Source organism: Muscardinus avellanarius, assembly GCF_963383645.1.
Source record: "Muscardinus avellanarius genome assembly, chromosome: 5".
NCBI classification, from domain to species: Eukaryota; Metazoa; Chordata; class Mammalia; order Rodentia; family Gliridae; genus Muscardinus; species Muscardinus avellanarius.
In genome coordinates this window covers 141,697,603-141,716,286 of record NC_137790.1, presented here as the reverse complement: position 1 = coordinate 141,716,286, position 18,684 = coordinate 141,697,603, and the positions used below count along the sequence as shown (strand labels likewise).

The window sequence follows — 18,684 nt, the reverse complement described above, 5'->3', positions numbered from 1 at the left end:
CGGGCCTTGCCTGCCCCGGCCCCCGGTGGGGGTGAGCCCTAGGGCCCTCCCCCTGTGGCACGAGGGAAGACTTCCCGGGTGGTGACGGCTGTGCCACTGTGAACAGAGCCAGGGCGGGTGTGGCCCACAACCACAAAACCAAGGGGAAGGAGCACTCCCCTTTGTGCGCTGCGTTCTTTGGAAAACAAAACCCTAAAGCCCTTTCTCAGCAGAGGCCAGTTTCAGAGCAAGAGGCGAAGGGGAAGAAGAGCAGAGTGGGACCTCCGTCATGCTTCCCTGAGCCTGGCTGGGAGGCACGGCCGCGTCCACACAGGAGGGATACGTGTCTACCGAGAGCATCCGGGAGCAGTGAGGTGACAAGGGTGTCCACAGGGTGAGGAAACCCACAGAACAGCCGCGCTGCCGACAGCCGCTGACTCCTGAGGTGGAAATCGTGGTGCCGTGGCACCTGGGGCACGGGCTCGGCCCCACAGCCTTCTCAGGACCCCTCTGCCCTTGAACAGCTGTGACAACTGAGCCAGGCAGCCCTGACAGCAGCTCCGCTCACAGGACCACTGGCCCTGCCCTGCAGAAGCAGCCACCACCAAGCAGAAGCTGTGTCCTGCTGCGGCTCCTCAGAACTGATGGCCGCCACACTCCCTCAACAGCAAGAGGATGGGAGTGTACATAAGCAATGATGGCCAGGTCTTCGACTCTGGAGACACGATCCAGGAAAAGCCTCTAGATCATTCCCTTCGATCCTGCACCAGAAACTGCTAATACTCACACAAAAATGTCATCCCGAGGCATGATGTGGCTTAAACTTTCATCCATTTGGAAAATTTTGTGGAACCGGTGATTATACACATCTGTCACCACCATCTAAGAATCAATAGTAACAGAAAAATTAAGGGATGGCTCAGAGTGCCCTACTATCTGCTTAAAACCCAGAAAAGGCTGGGCGTGGTAGCGCACGCTTGTAATCCCAGCATTCGGGAGGCTGAGACCAGAGGATCGCAGTTCGCAGATAGCCTCAGCTACTTAGTGAGGCCCTCTGCAACTCAGTGAGACCCTGTTTCAAAATAAAGAATAATAATAATAAAAAAAAAGGCAGGGGGTGTAGCTTGGAGGTTGAATGCCCCTGGGTTCTATCCCCAGACCCACCCACAAATAAAAATAAATAAATAAAACCCAGAATAAAGTGGGGGAAAAAACAAGGTCTGCTGGAGTGCTACCTCTACAAAAGCTACCATGCTAGCAGCCCTAGGCCTCAGGCCCCAGGTCTGCAGACGGCCATAGCACTAGCCACGCAGCCACCCGTGCCTGAGTGGCAACAATGGGGCTGGCGAGGGCTGGCCGGAGAGACCGTCGATGGTCAGAGCCTCCAGGCCATTCACAGCAGCCAACGTGGGGAGCAGAGCCCTACACCTGGCCCAGGGCCATGGCCAGCAAGACCTGTGGAGGAAGGCTGGCGTGTCTCAGAGCTGGAAGGGAGTCCCAGCTAGAATGCAGAATGAGCGAGGACCAGGAGGCAAGGCACCCAGACACACCAGCAGCCACATTTGTGCTGGACAATAACAAGTATCCCAAGGAGCAGCTACAAGGGTGACCAGGAGCTGCAAGGCACCCTAATGGCCTAACGCCTTACATTCTCTGCAGCGATGCCAGACAGCCTGGAGAGAGCCTCGCACAGGTCGGAGATGGCCCCGGTCAGTGGCACGGTCACTCGGCACTGCAAGGAAGAGGGCAGTGTGACAGGTGCTCTGTGTGTGTGTGGGGGGGGGGGGCGGGGTTATTCAGTATCACGGATAGGTCACAGGCGGAGACGGCCGTCAGCGGCACAGTCACCTGGCACTGCAGGGGAGAGGGCAGTGATGGGTGCTCTGCCGGGCTGTGGGGGCAACTCAGGAGGGCAGGTCACAGGCTGGGCCAGGTGAGTGAGGAGCAGGTGGCAGCGGGGCCAGACTGTCTCCCCTCCCAGACACTGCCGAGTGCCACTTCTTTCATTCTTTTTGGAGTTCTGAAGATTGAAGCCAGGCCTTGGACACTCAGGCAAGAGCTCTACCACTGAGCCTCTTTGCCAGCCCACACGGTACTATTCTTCGTGGCTTGTTGGAGTAGGCCACTACCTCCTTTAAAAAACTGTTAAAGCCGGGCATGGTGGCACATGCTTGTAATCCCCGCGCTTGGGAGGCGAAAACAGGAGTATCGTGCAGGTTTGAAGCTAGCCGTGCTGGCTTAAGAGACCCTGTTTCCAAATAAAAATATAAATATAAGTCTGGAGGTATACCCCAGAGGTAGAAGGGTTTCCACCAAAAAAAAAAAAAGAAGAACTGTTAAAATTACCCAAACTGCCACTTGGCCCTACACATCATTCACCTTTCTCTATAGAAACGAAAGCCAGAAGTCTATGCAATAAATCACACTGTGAGCCATCAAAACGACACTAAGACCCAGCGATCACATCTTGCATCGGCTTCTGGCTCTGGCCCGGCCGGCTCTCCTGGCTGAGTGGACAAGCCTGCCTCGGGCTCCCGACACTCAGAGTCAAGGACCACTTGGCAGATCAGCTAGGTTACTACAGTCACATGAAGAAAGCATGGGGAAAAGTGACAGGGAGGCCCTGGGGATGCGTGCACATGAGTGTGTGCACGTGCGCGCGCACGCGCGCACACACACACACACACACACACACACGGCGAGGGGTGTGAGGTGTGAGAAGGTTCTACTGCAGTAGGTGGAAGCAGGCCTACCAGAGCCCAGAGGGTACGGATTCCCTTACCTGGGTTGGCCTGCAGCAAGGGTCAGCGGGAACCAGGAAGACATCCATAACGCGATCCTTCTTCATGGGCAATGGGAGAGTCAGATAGCAAAATGGGTCAAAGGTGACAGAAACCTTGGCACATTCTGGGCAAACCAAAGTAGATTTGAAGAGGCCATGGAAAGTGTCCACGATCACAGAATCATTCCTCAACCTGTGATTCTCCCAGGCTTCCTTTGCCACCACCTGGGGGAGAGAGGGCACGCTTGGCACCTCGCGCCTTCCCGTGTCCAGAGGACTCGCCACCAGGGCTGCGCTCTGTGCCCGGGGCAATCATGGCAGCCAACAGCTAGGGCTGGGCCAGGCAGGGCCGGCTGCTCCTGGCCCACTACACCCACACCACGCCAGCTGTCGGCGTGGCTCACCCTTAGCAGGGACAGAAACCAGGGCCGAGAACACCATGAGCACTAGAGCACTTGGAGGAACGACACCACTCCCCTCTGGTGAGTTTTGCCTTTTCGTGGTAATGAGGACTGAACGCAGGGGCATTCGACCTACACCACTTTTTATTTTGAAAGAAGCCTTCACTACTTTGCTGAGAGCCTCACTCATGTGCTCAGCCTGGCCTCAAATCTGCACTCTTCCTGCCATCGTGGGAAGAACCAGAATTATAAGCATGCACCACCACCGGGCTAGATTTTAATCTATACTATAGACCAGCTAATTCATATCTTTTTTCCATTAAATACAAATGCTACTTTATGAGATTCACATTGATTATCCTAATATGCGATAATAGCTCATAGATGGGAAAAGACAAAAAAAGCAAAAATAAGCTGGGCATGGTGGCGCACGCTTGTAATCCCAGCAGGTTCGAAGCCAGCCTCTGCTACTGAGTGAGGTTCTCAGCAACTTAATGAGACCCTGTTTCCAAATAAAGTATAAAATAGGACACCGGGCGTGGTGACGCATGCTTGTAATCCCCGCGCTTGGAACGCGAAGACAGGAGGATCACACAGGTTTGAAGCCAGCCACGGTGGCTTAAGAGACCCTGTTTCCAATAAAAAAAAAAAGAAGTATAAAATAGGTTGGGAGTGTAGCCTGGAGGTAGAAGGGTTCCCAGGAACCCCAGTACCACTAAAATAAATAAATAAATAAACAAATAAACAAATAAAATATAAAATAGGTTTCGGAGTGTAGCCCGGAGATAGAAAAGCCCCTGGGTTCCATCCCCAATACCATAAAAAAAAAAAAGCACAAACACCTAAATTTGGTATTAATAACAGATTGGGCCGGGCGTTGTGGCGCACACTTGTAATCCCCGCGCTTGGGAGGCGGAGACAGGAGGATCGCGCTGGCTTAAGAGACCCTGTTTCCAAAAATAAAATATAAAATAGGTCTGGGAGTGTAGCCTGGAGGTAGAAGGGCTTCCAGGAACCCCAGTACCACCAAAAAATAAAAAATAAAAAATAAATAAAAAATAAAAATAAATGCACATCTGTAATCCCAGTACTTGGGAGACTGAGACAGAAAGATTGAAGATTTGAAGAAAGCCTCAGCAATTCAGTGAGACTCTCAACAAGCCAGGAATGGTGGCGTATGTTTATAATCCCAGTTCTTGGGAGGCTGAGACAGAAGGTCACAGGTTCATGGCTATCCTTAGCAAGTGAGAGAGGCCCTCTACAAGTTAGTGAGACCTTGTTTAAAAAATTAGGGCTGGGAATGTAGCTCAGAAGTAGGGGAGCCCCAGGTTCAATCCCCAGTACCCCCACGCATGCACACAAGAATATTACAGTGCAGACAGCTTCAATATCATACCGCATCTGGCCGTCCGTTGGCATCCTTGGGCTCCAGGTAGGGCTTCTTCTTTACTCGGTTCAGGTCTTCATGCAAGCCATCTAGAATAAAGGCTAACAGCTCCTGCGAGTCTTGTTGCTGGTAGCCAGAAAACTGAGGGGCAAAACGTCCCACTTGGGTCTACAACAAAACAAACAATGTTAGAAGCCAGGCTGGTGGCACACGCTTGTAATCCCAGCATTCGAGAGGGTGAGACCCGAGGATCGCGGTTCGCAGACAACTTCAGCTACTTACTGAGGCCCTCTGCAACTCAGTGAGACCCGGTTTCAAAATAAAGAATAAGCCGGGCGTGGTGGCGCACGCTTGTAATCCCCGCGCTTGGGAGGCGGAGACAGAAGGATCGCGCTGGTTCGAAGCCAGCCTCGCTGGCTTAAGAGACCCTGTTTCAAAAAATATAAAATAGGTCTGGGAGTGTAGCCCAGAGGTAGAAGGGCTTCCAGGAACCCCAGTACCACCAAAAAAAAAAAAAAAAAAGAAAAGAAACGATGTTAGAAGCAACAGGGGTGGTGGTCACCAATGATGGCTTCGGTGTCAGCCGGGACCCAGGAAGTACCACCGAGGCAAATGGCACCGCACTGCTGCTGTACCCAGAGAGAAGGCTCAGGTCAGAGGGCAAGATGGCCAGGGACCTAGAACGGGCCACAACGCCAATGGGAAGGGGTGGCACTGTGAGCACCATACCCAGACCTGACACAAACCACTCTCCAATGTCCTTCGTTGGTTCAGATTTTTCCTCTCGGCAGAAAATATTCAGAGCTTTCCCCAAGACCTGCCTGTCCCAAGACCCAGCGCATGCCCACTTCATGCCCAATCTCTCTAGATCCAGTGCCCAGGGAGAGCTGCCCCTCACATCGCCGCTCAAAATTCAGCCCAAGTCCTGACAGACAGAGGCATACCTGAAACCATACGTCTGTGGAGGTCCAGGCTCAGAGAAGCCGAGGGGCTGGCAAGGTTTGGAAACTGAACTGCTTTTTAGTAGTGCGGACTGAACTGAAGCGCACTCTGCTCTAAGTTCCGCCCTCAGCCCTGTTTTGCTTTTGTTCTACCCCCTGCACTGGGGATGGAACCCTGGAGTATTCTACCTCCGAGCTATACCCCCAGCAACATTATATATATTCTTTATTTTGAAACAGGGTCTCATTGAGTTGCAAAGGGCCTCACTAATACCTGAAGCTGTCCGCAAACCATGATCCTCCTGTCTCAGGCTCCCAAATGCCGAGATTACAAGCACCTGCGCCACCACACCCAGCTGTTTGTTTGTTTGTCTGTTTTTGTGGTACTGGGGTTCCTGGAAGCCCTTCTACCTCCGGGCTACACTCCCAGACCTATTTTTTATATTTTTGAAACAGGGTCTCTTAAGCCAGCGCGGCTGGCTTCGAACCTGCACAATCCTCCCGTCTCTGCCTCCCAAGCGCGGGGATTACGAGCGTGCGCCACCACGCCTGGCCAACAGTTTTATTTTTGATACAGAATCTCAGAAAGTTGCTGAGGCTGGCTGCAATTCTATGATGCTCCCGTCTCAGCCTCCCAAGTACTGGGATTATAAGCGTGCGCCACCGCGCCTGGGGACACAGGTCACTTAAATGTTGCCACCACAGAATAGAGCATGCTGAGCAACCAGAACACAAACGGGTCCTGGGGCACGCCAGCTAGACGTGGGTGATCCAGACACTTAAGACGGGGGTCTTGAATGACAAAAAGAAAGGGTTTGACAATGTTGTGTTTTAAGTCTTAGATCCCATCTTAACAAACTCAGAATGCAAATAAAGGAATGCCTCATTACAACACTAAACAAACCACTCTCAAGAGGGAAAGGGGTACCCCACCTACTTTGAACATGCGAGGCGCCACGTGAGCGTCCCTTCCAGACCACATCTGCTTGATGAGCTTGGCATAGGCCTCTGCAATCTCCCCTTTCATCCCCAGGGGGTTGTCTCTGTTAATTTCAGCCTCATACTCATCTTGGAGAAAGTAGTCCGTCAGCGGTGCAGTGTTGCTCAGACACTGAAACAGAGTATGACAGAGCTTATTCCCCTAGAGACCATACAGGAGACGAGATAAACCAAGTCCTAAAGAGCCCCACCAAAACAGCACGGAAGCACCACAGCGGCACTTCAGTTTCTCAGTCCCAAGTACCGCAAAAAAAAAAAAAAAAGATAGGTACTGCACTTATTTACTACATGGTTTTTCTGCATCTAGTCACATAATAGTTTCCCCCTTTATTTTGATATTATGTTAAGTGACACTAATATGTTTTTTTTTTCGCGGTAGTGGGGATGGAACCCAGGGGTATTCTACCTCCAAGCTACAGACCCCACCATGCCTGGCACTAATATGATTGTTCAGGTATTAAAACCAATCTGAGCTGGGCTTGGAGTGCATGCTTGTAATCCTAGTACTTGAAAGGCTGAGACAGCAGGATCTTAGGTTCGCAGATAGCTTCGGCTACTTAGTGAAGCCCTCCACAACTTAGTGAGACCTTGTTTCAAAATAAAAAAAAGAATAAAAAATAGGGCTGGGGGTATATCTCTGAGGTGGAATACCCCTGGGTTCCATTCCTAATACTGCAAAAAAAAAAAAAAAAAAAAAAAATCTGATTATCTGAGCACAAATCCCACTTGGTTGTGATTCTGGAGACTGAACAGGGGCACACTATCTCTGAACTACATCCCCAGCTCTATTTTTTATTATTTGTAAACAGGGTCTAAGTTGCAGAGGGCCTCACTAAGTAGCTGAGGTTAGCCTCACATCTCCGCTCCTCCCATCTCAACCTCCCAGTACTGGGATTAAAGATGTGTACCATCACGCTTTAATTTATATTTTTACCTCTACTATTTTAGTCCTTCCATCGTCACTGGATTTCATTAATTCTGTTCCTAGTCATGTTTTTTTTGGGGGGGTTTGGTGCTGGGGATTGAACCTATAGCCTCATGCATACTGTGCAAGTGCTCTGCCTCTGAGCTACATCTCCAGCCCAGTCATGCAATATTAATCTTTTTTTTCTATAAAATGTATTGAGAATCCCTTATTCAAAATGCTTGGGATACCAAAAGTATTCCAGATTTCAGAGTTTTTCAGATTGTGGAATATTTGCAATAGTTAAGTAACTCTAGTCCAAATATCTATGCTCTGAAACCTAAAAGTTTTTTTTTTTTTTTTTTTTGGTGGTACTGGGGATTGAACCCAGAGGCTTTCTACCTCTGGGCTAAACTCCCAGACTTATATTTTATTTGGAAACAGAGTCTCACTAAGTTACTGAGAGACTCACTAAGTAGCTGAGGCTGGCTTCAAACCTGTGTGATCCTCCTGTCTCAGCCTCCCAAGTACTGGAATACAATGCCCCAGGTTCCATCCCCAGTACCACACACACACTATATATATATATGGCTGAGAATGTAGGTCAGTACCACACACAAAAAAATAAAATAAAATAAGGGCTGGGGATATAGCTCAGAGGTGGAATATCTCTTGGTTCAGTCACCAGTGAGAAAGAGAGACAGACAGACAAACAGATACACACAAAAGAATGCTCAATTTTTATTTGCATCTACAGCAAGAAACCTTGTTATTAGCTTCACTCAACAGCTGAAGAAAGTGGAGGGTACAAAGGGATGAGAAAACTGGTTAACGAAAGATCAAATTTCAAGTGTCTTTTCTTCAGTAGTAGGCTACTTCATTTTCATTCAGTAGAGAAAAAATATTTCCAACTCCAAGCATGACCTAAACTTTTAACACATCTTTTCTTTCTCCTTAGTCTCCAAGAAACCTCAAAATTAGATTAAAGTCCCCAGAGGCCACACATGCTATTTGCTCACTGCTGTGCGTGTAACAGTGAATGCTGACAGCGGGCTGGAGTGAACAGGAGGCCCAACATGCAGGGAGAAAAACCAAAAAAACAAAACAACTTCCCCTGGCCCAAAGAAGCTGTGGCTTTTACCCTTGGCTTCTGAGAACCAGTCCAGGGGCCTCTCCAGTACTGTGCCTGACAGGAGTGTCTCTACATGGCGGGCCTTATGTCACACTAGACAATCTAACAATATGACCATCTCTTTTGTGTGTGAATGCCTGAGGCATTCTACCTTCGAGCTATACCTCAGCCCCATTTTTATTCTTCAGTTTGAAACAGGGTCTCACTAATTTGGGGAAGGTCTCACTAAGTTGCTGAGGCTGGCTTCAAATCTGCAATCCTGTCTCAGTCTCCCAAGTACTGGGATTACAAGTGTGCACCACCACGTCTGGCTTACAATACGATAATCTAACAGTATGACTTGTCACATCTGGATTTTTTTTTTTTTTTTTGGTACTGGCAACTGAATCCAGAGGCACTCTACCTCTGAGCTACACCCTGAGCCCTATATTTTTTTTTTTGGGGGGGGGTGGTGGTACTGGGGGTGGAACCCAGAGGCTTTCAACCTCTGGGCTATACTCCCAGACTTTTTTTTTTAATTTTGGAAACAGGGTCTCACTAAGTTGCTAAAAGCCTCACTAAGTAGCTGAGGCTGGCTTTGAACCTGTGCAATCTTCCTGTCTCAGCCTCCCAAGCGCAGGGATTACAAGCGTGTGCCACCATGCCCGGCTCTGAGCACAATTTTTTATTCTTTTTTTTTTTTTTTTTTTGGTGGCACTGGGGTTCCTGGAAGCCCTTCTACCTCCGGGCTACACTCCCAGACCTATTTCTACATTTTTATTTGGAAACAGGGTCTCCTAAGCCAGCATGCGCGGCTGGCTTCGAACCTGCGCGATCCTCCTGTCTCTGCCTCCCAAGTACGGGGATTACAAGCGTGCGCCACCACGCCCGGCTACTATTTTTTATTCTTTATTTTGAAACACTCTCACTAAATTGTGGAGGGCGTCAGAAAGTCTCTGAAGCTGGCCACAAACCTGCAATCCTGTCTCTGCCTCCCAATACTGGTGTAAGTGTACGCCACCACACCCGGCTCCTTGGCAGGTTTTAATCGGACCCTTTCCCTATAATAAACCATTACCATGAATATAATTTTAGTTGAAGTCGAGTCCTTCTAGCAAATTATCAAAACTGAGAACCCAGCAAGGTATGGTGGTAGATGTCTGTAACCACAGTACTTGGGAGGCTGAAACAGGAGGATCATAGGTTCAAGACCAGCTTCAACAACTTAGTGATGTCTTTAGCAACTTAGTGAGACCCTGTTTCAAAACATAAAAATAGGGCTTGGGGTAAAGCTCAGAGGCAGAACATCCATGGGTTCAATCTCTAGTACCATAAAACCAAACCAAACAAAACTGAGAGCTGGGTATGGTTGTGTACACCTGTAATCACAGTACTTGGGAGACTAAGAAGGATCACAGGCTCACGGTAGCCTCAGCAACTTAGTGAGCCCTCCTCAACTTAGTGAGAATCTGTTTCAAAATAAAATGGGGCTAAGGGTGTACTTCAGAGGTAAAATGCCCCTAGGTTCAACCACAAAAGAAAACAAACAAACAAAAAACCAAACCAAACACCTGAAGGTGGTCTTGTGAACCCTCAAACTTGTGACTGGCTTCAGACTGTGAGCAGTCTTAGGCACTATGCCCTACTAACTTCACAACTGGACCCAGTGTCTGGCACAGTAATATCACATAGTATGTACCAAATAAATCTGTGGGTGTGTGTGTGTATATGTTAGTGGAGATTGAACCCAGGGATGTTCTACCTCTGAGCTACAACCCTAGTGCCCCCTTTTTTCTGATATTGGGGATTGAACCCAGAAGCATTCTATCCCTGGGCTGTACTCCTAGCCCTTTTTATTTTTTATTTTGAAACAAGGTCTCAGCTGGACCTGATCCCAGTCTTTGCGAGGCTGAGACAAAAGGATCGCAGGTTTCCAGCCAACCTTAGCAATTTAGCGAGGACCACTCTGCAATTTAGTGAGGCCCTGCTTCCAAATAAAAAATAACATAGGACTGAGGTTATAGCCAGAGGTAGAAAGCCTTTGGGTCAAATCCTTACTAAAACACACACACACACACACACACCCTTACTAAAACACACACACACACACACACACACACACACGCACACACGCACACACACACCTAACAGAAAAGAAAGAAACAGGGTGTCACTGAGTTGCAGAAGACCTTGCTAAGTTGCTGAGGCTGGCTTGAAACCTGTGGGCTTTCTGTCTCAGCCTCCCAAGTACTGAGGTTACACATATGCCGCACCATGTTCTAGTCTAATAAATTATTATTTATTTATTTTTTGGTGGTACTGGGGGTGGAACCCAGAGGCTTTCTACCTCTGGGCTATACTCCCAGACCTTTTTTTATATTTTATTTGGAAACAGGGTCTCACTAAGTTGCTGAGAGCCTCACTAAGTAGCTGAGGCTGGCTTCGAACCCGTGCGATCCTCCTGTCTCCGCCTCCCAAGCGTGGGGATTACAAGCGTGCGCCACCACGCCCAGCTAAGTGAAGTATTAAGGAGAAGATTTTAGGATTTTCTCCAGTAAGGGGCATGGAATAAGTACGGGTGTTTGGTGAGAAAGTCAGGCATAACTGAGCTTGGAACCAGCTGCTATAAATTCTCAGCGTCTTAGAGCCACTAAGCAGGCCGGTACTCCAACACATCTAAGGAGTCCATAAACCAATGGCTAGCAAAATTCAGAATGTTCCCAACAGGTGGAGGTGCCCTGGCAGAGGCTGCTGAGCACCAGCAGGAGGTGGACCTGGGAGAGGACGGCTCAGCACTGAAAGCGCACCGCCCAGCCGCGGCTCTCTACGTACCTGCAGCGCGGAGTTCATGAAGCAGGTGTTCCCCAGGTTTCCGAGTCCACAGAGCCCGGGATGGATGTGAGATGCCGGGGGCTCCTGACAGTTATACGAAGCGGAGAACCCAGACCCACTGAAAGACACAACCCACACAAGCGATAAAAGCAAGCGTCCACATACGTGCCTGAGAGTGCCAGGGAGGCTTCTCTAGAACTCAGGTCCGCCTTCTCTCCCCTCTTCGGCCCTCCAGGCATGCCCCAACGCAGAACTTGACAGGGTGGCCGGTAGGTAAGCATATCCTTCAGGGAGAATACTATTTACATTGTCTTCTTTTAGACTCTGGCCTCAAATGCTATTTGATACCCCCTCTAGAAGGCTGACTGAGATATCTAAAGGAAGAACACTTTGGTTCCCCACCTGCCAGGTCATGCCCAGCCTCACTAGGCTCAGGGCTCAAGCGCACACTCTCCTCGCCCTACTCTTCTGCCTGGTCTCTCGCTATGTGGCAGGTACTTCTGAAACACCTGGAGAAAGGACCATAGCCACCCAAAGAGGACACAGACGGGGCTGGCCCACAGCTGAGGAAAGTCTCGTCGTAACTCTTCTGGCTTCTGGCCATCCCACTCTTCACAAGCAAATGCAGTGACCCCCCAGACCACCGGTGACTTGGGCCAGGGAAGACATCGCACACAGAGCACAGGCAATCTGAGCCAGCACGGAGGCGTGCCTGCTGTGAGGACGAGGAGGCCTGCTCTTACCCCCTGCCACCACCGGAGCCGCACATCCCACAGGTGCCAGTGCTGTCACCACTGGCAATGGGAGAGGCGGGCACTGAGGAAGAGGGGCTTGCTGATAATTTTGGAGAGGTAGTACAATTTCTGCTAGGCACAGTGCGTGATCTGAGAGAGAAGCAGAAACAATGCTACTGACTTTTTGCAAAGTGCAAGTCCTATTAATGCTGCAGGTGTATTCTCAAAACAAGCGTTCTCTATACTCAGTACTAAACATAAACTGCAAAAATCCTGTTTTCACACCACTGAAAGATAAATCTGAATGAGGAGTCAAGAGATTAGTCTCCAGGTCTTAGTGCATGTAGTCACACCATGAATCTTCCAGTTTGAAAAACCACAGGGTGGTCTTCAGGGCACCCTGGTTACATCTATAAATCAAGCTCTCCTGAATTTTAAGAGTTACCAGTGAAAGGCAGAGAAAAATGTAAATAAGATATGACTTCTCAAAAAACACTTGGATAAGCCAGGTGTGGTGGCCCATGCTCATGATCCCAGTTACTGGGAGGCTGAGGCAGAAAGATTCCAAGTTTGAGGCCAGCCTGGGCAATTCTGCAACTCTATCTCAAAAGTAAAATAAAAGCGAGCCGGAAGCACACACTTGTAACCCCGCATCTGGGAGGCTGAGCCAGGAGGATCAGTTTATGAACAGCCTCAGCTACTTACCAGGGCCCTTTGCAAGTCAGTGAAACCCTGCTTCAAAATAAAGAATAAAAAATAGGGCAGGGAGTGTAGCTCCAAGATAAAATGCCCCTGGGTTTCATCCACAGTACCACAAACAAAACAAAACAAAACAAGCCAGGCTGGCGTCAAACCTCCCAAGTACTGGGAATACAACACAAACACACCCAGCTGTTTTTATTTAAAAACAGGGTCAAAATTTTTATTTTGAAAATATATTTTGAAGCCGGGCGTGGTGGCACACGCTTGTAATCCCCGCGCTTGGGAGGCAGGGACAGGAGGATCGCGCAGGTTCGAAACCAGCCGCGCTGGCTTACGAGACCCTGTTTCAAAATATAAAATAGGTCTGGGAGTGTAGCCCAGAGGTAGAAGGGCTTCCAGGAACACCAATACCACAAAAAAAAAAAAAAAGAAAAAGCAAAGAAAATATATTTTGAAGAATCTATTTGCTTATGCTGTCTTCAAACCTGGGATGCGACTGTCTCAGCCTCTAAAGAATTGGTATTACAGGCCTGCATCATCACTCCCAGCTAACCCAGGACGCTCAGAGAAGAACTCAACATTTAAGCTATACCCCCGGCCCTATTTTTTTTAATCTTGACTTTGCTTGTTGGTTTTGTCATTTGTAGTACTGGAGATCAAGTCTAGGACATTGCTGGGCATGGTGGCCCATGCCTATAATAGCAGTACTTGGGAAGCCGAGACAGGAGAATCCCAGGTCTGAGGACAGCCTCAGTACGTGGTGAGATGCTGAGCAACTGAATGAGACCCTGTGTCAACAATAAAAATAAATCAGGGCTGGAGGTATAGCTTGGAGGCAGAATGCCCCTGGGCTCAGTTCCCAGAGCCACATACAGACGTACACGCCAAGCATTACACTGAGCTACATCTCAGCCTTTTTACTTTGAAATGGTCTCGCTAAGTTGCAAAGGGCTTCACCAAGTTACTGAAGCTGGCCATGAACCTTCAATCCTCCAGTCTTAGCCTCCCAAATCTTGAGATTATTAAGAGTACGCCACCAGGCCCAAAAATTATTTATTTATTTATTTATTTATTTATTTATTTATTTATTTATTGGTACTGGGGATTGAACCCAGAGACATTTTACCTTCAAGCTACACGCCTACCCCAGTATGATTTCTTATTTGGAAACAGGTACGTGCCACTGTACCCAGCTCTGACTAAACTCCATACTGAAGTATTACATAGAAAAGTCTGCAGGTCACGAGTGCACCAAAACCATGGAGTTCATTCTGAATGAGTCCATCACGAAAGCAGTATATGGATCTGGGAGGACAGCCTCAGGCGTCCTCCTGCTCCCTACAGCTACCACAGTTCCCTCAAAAGGCAGCACTCTCATGACCTTGAGTCCCAGACATTATTTTGCCTGCTATTAAGCTGCTGGTTTTGGTGGTAGTACTGGGGAGAGAACCTAGAGGGTGGTTCTACCTCTGAGCTATACCCACAGCCCTATTTTATTTATTTTGAAACAGGGTCTTGCTAAGTTGTCACAGCTGGCCTCGAACCTGTGATCTTCCTGTCTCAGCTTGCCAAGTAGTTGGACTTTGCACTTGCCATACTGCTATTAAGCTTTATTTATTTTGCAGTACTGGACTGAACCCAGGGGCATTCTACCTCCAGCTACACCCCCAGCCCTATTTTATTCTTTATTTTGAAACAGGGTCTGACTAAATTGCACAGGGTGGTGGTCTCACAAGTTGCCAAGACTGGCTATGAACCTGCAATCCTCCTGTCTCTGCCTCCCAATACTGGGATTATAAACATGTGCCACCACGCCCGGCTAGATATTACCGTGTGTGTGTGTCTGTGTGTGTGTGTGTGTGTGTGTGTGTGTGTGTGACTGAGGGCTATACTTCCGGATCTATTTTATACTTTATTTAGAAGCAAGGTCTCACTAAGTTGCTGAGAGCCTCACTAAGCAGCTGAGGCTGGCTGTGAACCTGAGCGATCCTCCTGTCTCAGCCTCCCAAGCACTGGGATTATAAGTGCGCGCCACCAAGCCCAACAAGCTATTACATTTTTATCAACAGAATCGCAGCTGTCCTGCTTTGTGTTTCAGGCTGGCCTAGAACCTGTGATACTCCTGCCTGAGATTCCTGAGTTGCTGGGATTATAGGTGTGTGCCACCATGCCTTTTTACTTTGTGTGTGTGTGTGTGTGTGTGTGTGCGCGCGCGGTACTGGGGATGGAACCCAGGGACATTTTACCTCCGAGCTACACCCCCAGCCATATTTTTTATTCTTTATTTTGAAACAGGGTCTGAGTTGCAAAGGGCCTCACTAAGTAGCTGAGGCTGTCAGCAATCCTCCGGTCTCAGCCTCCCGAATGCTGGGATTACAAGCATGAGCCACCACACCTGGCTCAAAATTAATTATTTTGATGATGAGGACTGAACCTAGGGCCTTGTGCAAGCTAAGCCTGTGCTCTACCACTGACCTAATTCTCAGTGAACATTCTTTTTATTTTTTTTGGGGGGGGGGGGACTGGGGATGGAACCCAGAGGATTTCTACCTCCGGGCTATACTCCCAGACCTATTTTATATTTTATTTGGAAACAGGGTCTCACTAAGTTGCTGAGAGCCTCACTAAGTAGCTGAGGCTGGCTTTGAACCTGTGTGATCCTCCTGTCTCAGCTTCCCAAGCACAGGGACTACAAGCGTGCGCCACGAGGCCCGGCTTCAGTGAACATTCTTAATTTAAAATGCTGTTCATAAGCCTGGTGTGGTGGCGCACGCTTGTAATCCGTGCACTTGGGAGGCTAAGACAGGAGGATGGTGCAGGTTTGAAGCCAGCCTCAGCTGGCTTAAGAGACCCTGTCTCCAAATAAAATATAAAATAGGTCTGGGAGTGTAACCCAGAGGTAGAGGGCCCCTGGGTTCCATCCCCAGCACCACCAAAAAAAAAACAACAAAAAAAAAATAAAATGCTGTTCATTTCTCTATAGCTTGCAGTACTGTGTCTTGTGTTAGAAATCTTTGCTTATGCCAGGCACAGTGGCACATGTAAGCCCAGTACTTGGGAGGCTGAGACAGAAGGATCTTCGCTGCCAGCCTCAGCTACTTAGTGAGACCCTGTTTCAAAATAAAGAACATAAGGCTGAGGTTGTAGCTCGGCAGAGATGCCCTGGCTTCCACCCCAGCACGGGGGTGGAAGGGGTGTTTACTCCCAAGTCATGAGCTCCTGGCCTCCTGATCCAGAGTCCTTGGTCTCTGTGTTCTTGCTCACACTCCATCACTTTCACTACAGGCTGCTGGTCTGTAGCAGTACTTTTTTTTTTTGGTGGTACATGGGGTGGAACCCAAAGGCTTTCTACCTCTGGGCCATGCTCCCGGACCTATTTTATACTTTATTTGGGAACAGGGTCTCACTAAGTTGCTGAGAGCCTCACTAAGTAGCTGAGGCTGGCTTTGAACCTGTGCGATCCTCCTGTCTCAGCCTCCCAAGCGCGGGGATGACAAGTGTGCGCCATGACGCCCGGCTCTAACAGTACTTTTCTATGACGTTTTCTTTACTTTTTTGTTGTTGGATACTGTCGATTGACTGCAGGCTGTCCCATCTCTGAGCTACACCTCCAGTCCTATTTTATTTTTTATTTTGAAGCAGGGTTTCACTAAGTTGCTGAGGCAAACAGTAAACCCATGGTCCTTCTGTCTCAGATTCCTAAGAACTGGGATCACAAGCGTGCACCAATACACCCGGTTCCCACAAGGTTTTCAAGTTCTTTGTGGAAAAGCCCACCAGAGAAAAATTATCTCACCTTTAGATTTAAATAACGTAGCAGGACACAATATTCTACATTTTATGTATTTAATTACTTGTACTGGAGATGAACCCAGGAGAAATAGATTCCCTCTCAGCTATACTTCCCCTTTCAAAAACAAACAAACAAACAACTTAGGACACAGTAATTTTTTTTTTTTTTTTTTTGAGGGTACTGGGAATTTAACTCGGGGGAATTCTATTTCAAAGCTACACTCCCAGCCTAATTTTTAATTATTTTGAAAGAGGGTCTCATCAAGTTGCTGAGGGCCGATGGCCTCAAAGCTGTGATCCTCCTGTCTCAGCCTCCCAAATAATGGAATTACAGGTGTGCCACCACACCCAGCCATGCCTGTTAGTTATCTCCTCTCCTCCTTGGGAACACAGCTTTCTCCTCTCAGTGTGTCTGTGTCTTCAGCATCTCCCATGGTGCCTAGTTTCATGTGAGGGAGTGGGGAGAAGAGCGGGCTCAGGACACACCCTGTGGGGCCACTCACTCAGCAAGCCTCATGTCTCTTTTCTTTTTTCTTTTTACTTATTTATTTTATTTGTCTATTTTTGCAGAGGCATTTGACCTCTGAGTTATACCCCCAGCCCTATTTTTTTTTTTTTTGGTACTGAGGATGAAATCCAGGGTCCTTTTATCTCCGAGCTACATCCTCAGCCCTATTTTATATTTTATTTGGAAATGGTCTCACTAAGTTGCTGAGAGCCTCACTATGTAGCTGAGTCTGACTTCGAACCTGCACAATCCTCCTGTCTCAGCCTCCCAAGTGCTGGGATTACAAGTGTGCGCCACCACACCTGGCTCCCCAGCCCTATTTTTAATTTTTTATTTTTAATTCTTAATTTTTAAACAGGGTCTCACTAAGTTGCAGAGGGCCTCACTAAGTAGCTGAGGGGGCCTCGAACCTGAGATCCTCCTGTCTCAGCCTCCCAAGTCCTGGGATTTCAAGCATGTGCCACCACGCCCAGCTCTCAAGTCTCTTTTCTAAAAGCTCTGCTGACCACTTTCCACTTCTAGAAACAGACCGGTCCAGAACCTTCCTATGGAATGTAACCCTCTATCATGGCACTTTCTCAACTGTACTTTCCTAAAAGTAATATTCTCTAAAAAAAAAAAAAAAGTAATATTCTTTTTCTAAAAAGAAGTAATACTCTCTTATTTAAAAACAAAAAACCCCCAGTGCCATGACTTGTGGCTCAGGTGCGAGAATGACGAGAGAAGAAAGGCGAGAACCCATCGCCCGTCGCCTCCCAGCCGGTCCACAGGCTGGGTTTCTTCAGTTCTCTTGCATTTCTAGTACCAAGAAGGAAACTGACTGCTGGGCTTGTATGTTCATTTCCTGCTGCAGTGGCCACACACTCACAAACTCAGAGACTTAAACAGCACACATTATTTGTTGGTATTTTTTTAGGGGGTGGAGGGAATATTGGAGATTGAACCCAGAAGCATTCTACCTCCAAGCTACACCTCCAGCCCGATTTCTTATTTGGAAACAGGGTCTCATTAAGTTGCTGAGAGCTTCGCTACATTGCTGACGCTGGCTCTGAACCTGCAATTCTCCTGTCTCAGCCTCCCAAGTACTGGGATCCCAAGCATGCACCACCACACCCAACTCACAGATTTTTTTTTATCTTGAAATTCTGGAAGTCAAAAATCCAAACTGATGCCCTGTGAGCTAGATTCAGGTGTTGGGCGGGTGCGCTCCCGTGCGGAGACCTCAAGGACTGCGAGGGGCTCCCTGTCGGGTGCCTCCTGCTTCATCCCGACTCTGCTTCCGTCGCCCACAACGCACTTCCTCTCCTGACGCTCCAGCCTCCCTTCCACTCATGGGACCCTCTGATTATAGAGCTGACCCAGCTACATCACCTGCCATCTCAATGTGGCTAACTTAAGCGCGTCCGCAATCTTTGTGACTTTACCTATTGACAGCTCTAGGGACAGGGAGGTGGGCAGCCAGGCGAGAGCAGGGGCAGGGTTGTTTACAAGTGGCGTCCACACCTGGATGTGAGGGGTCTGTAAAACTCTTCAAACTGCTTGCCGACTGCTTTGTCTTTGTGCGTGTTTTCCAAAAAACGCTGGAAAACACGCTGAGTCCATCGCTTTGTAC

The 18,684-nt window shown here is 48.4% G+C and overlaps 1 protein-coding gene across 2 annotated transcripts in view; it reads right to left on the bottom strand.

Annotated features, from left to right (window-relative positions):
* Nucleotides 1–18,684, bottom strand: part of USP4 (ubiquitin specific peptidase 4) — a gene marked incomplete at both ends in the record, with an annotated part of 45,476 nt that overhangs the window by 14,682 nt on the left and 12,110 nt on the right. The window contains 7 exons of one of the 2 annotated variants that reach the window (XM_080696111.1): nt 767–861; nt 1,628–1,711; nt 2,762–2,986; nt 4,559–4,717; nt 6,428–6,601; nt 11,337–11,454; nt 12,080–12,220. In XM_080696111.1, the coding sequence (XP_080552237.1) occupies nt 767–861; nt 1,628–1,711; nt 2,762–2,986; nt 4,559–4,717; nt 6,428–6,601; nt 11,337–11,454; nt 12,080–12,220 (996 nt within the window). The remainder of the gene's footprint in view (nt 1–766; nt 862–1,627; nt 1,712–2,761; nt 2,987–4,558; nt 4,718–6,427; nt 6,602–11,336; nt 11,455–12,079; nt 12,221–18,684) is intronic. The other variant, XM_080696112.1, reaches the window with a different exon arrangement.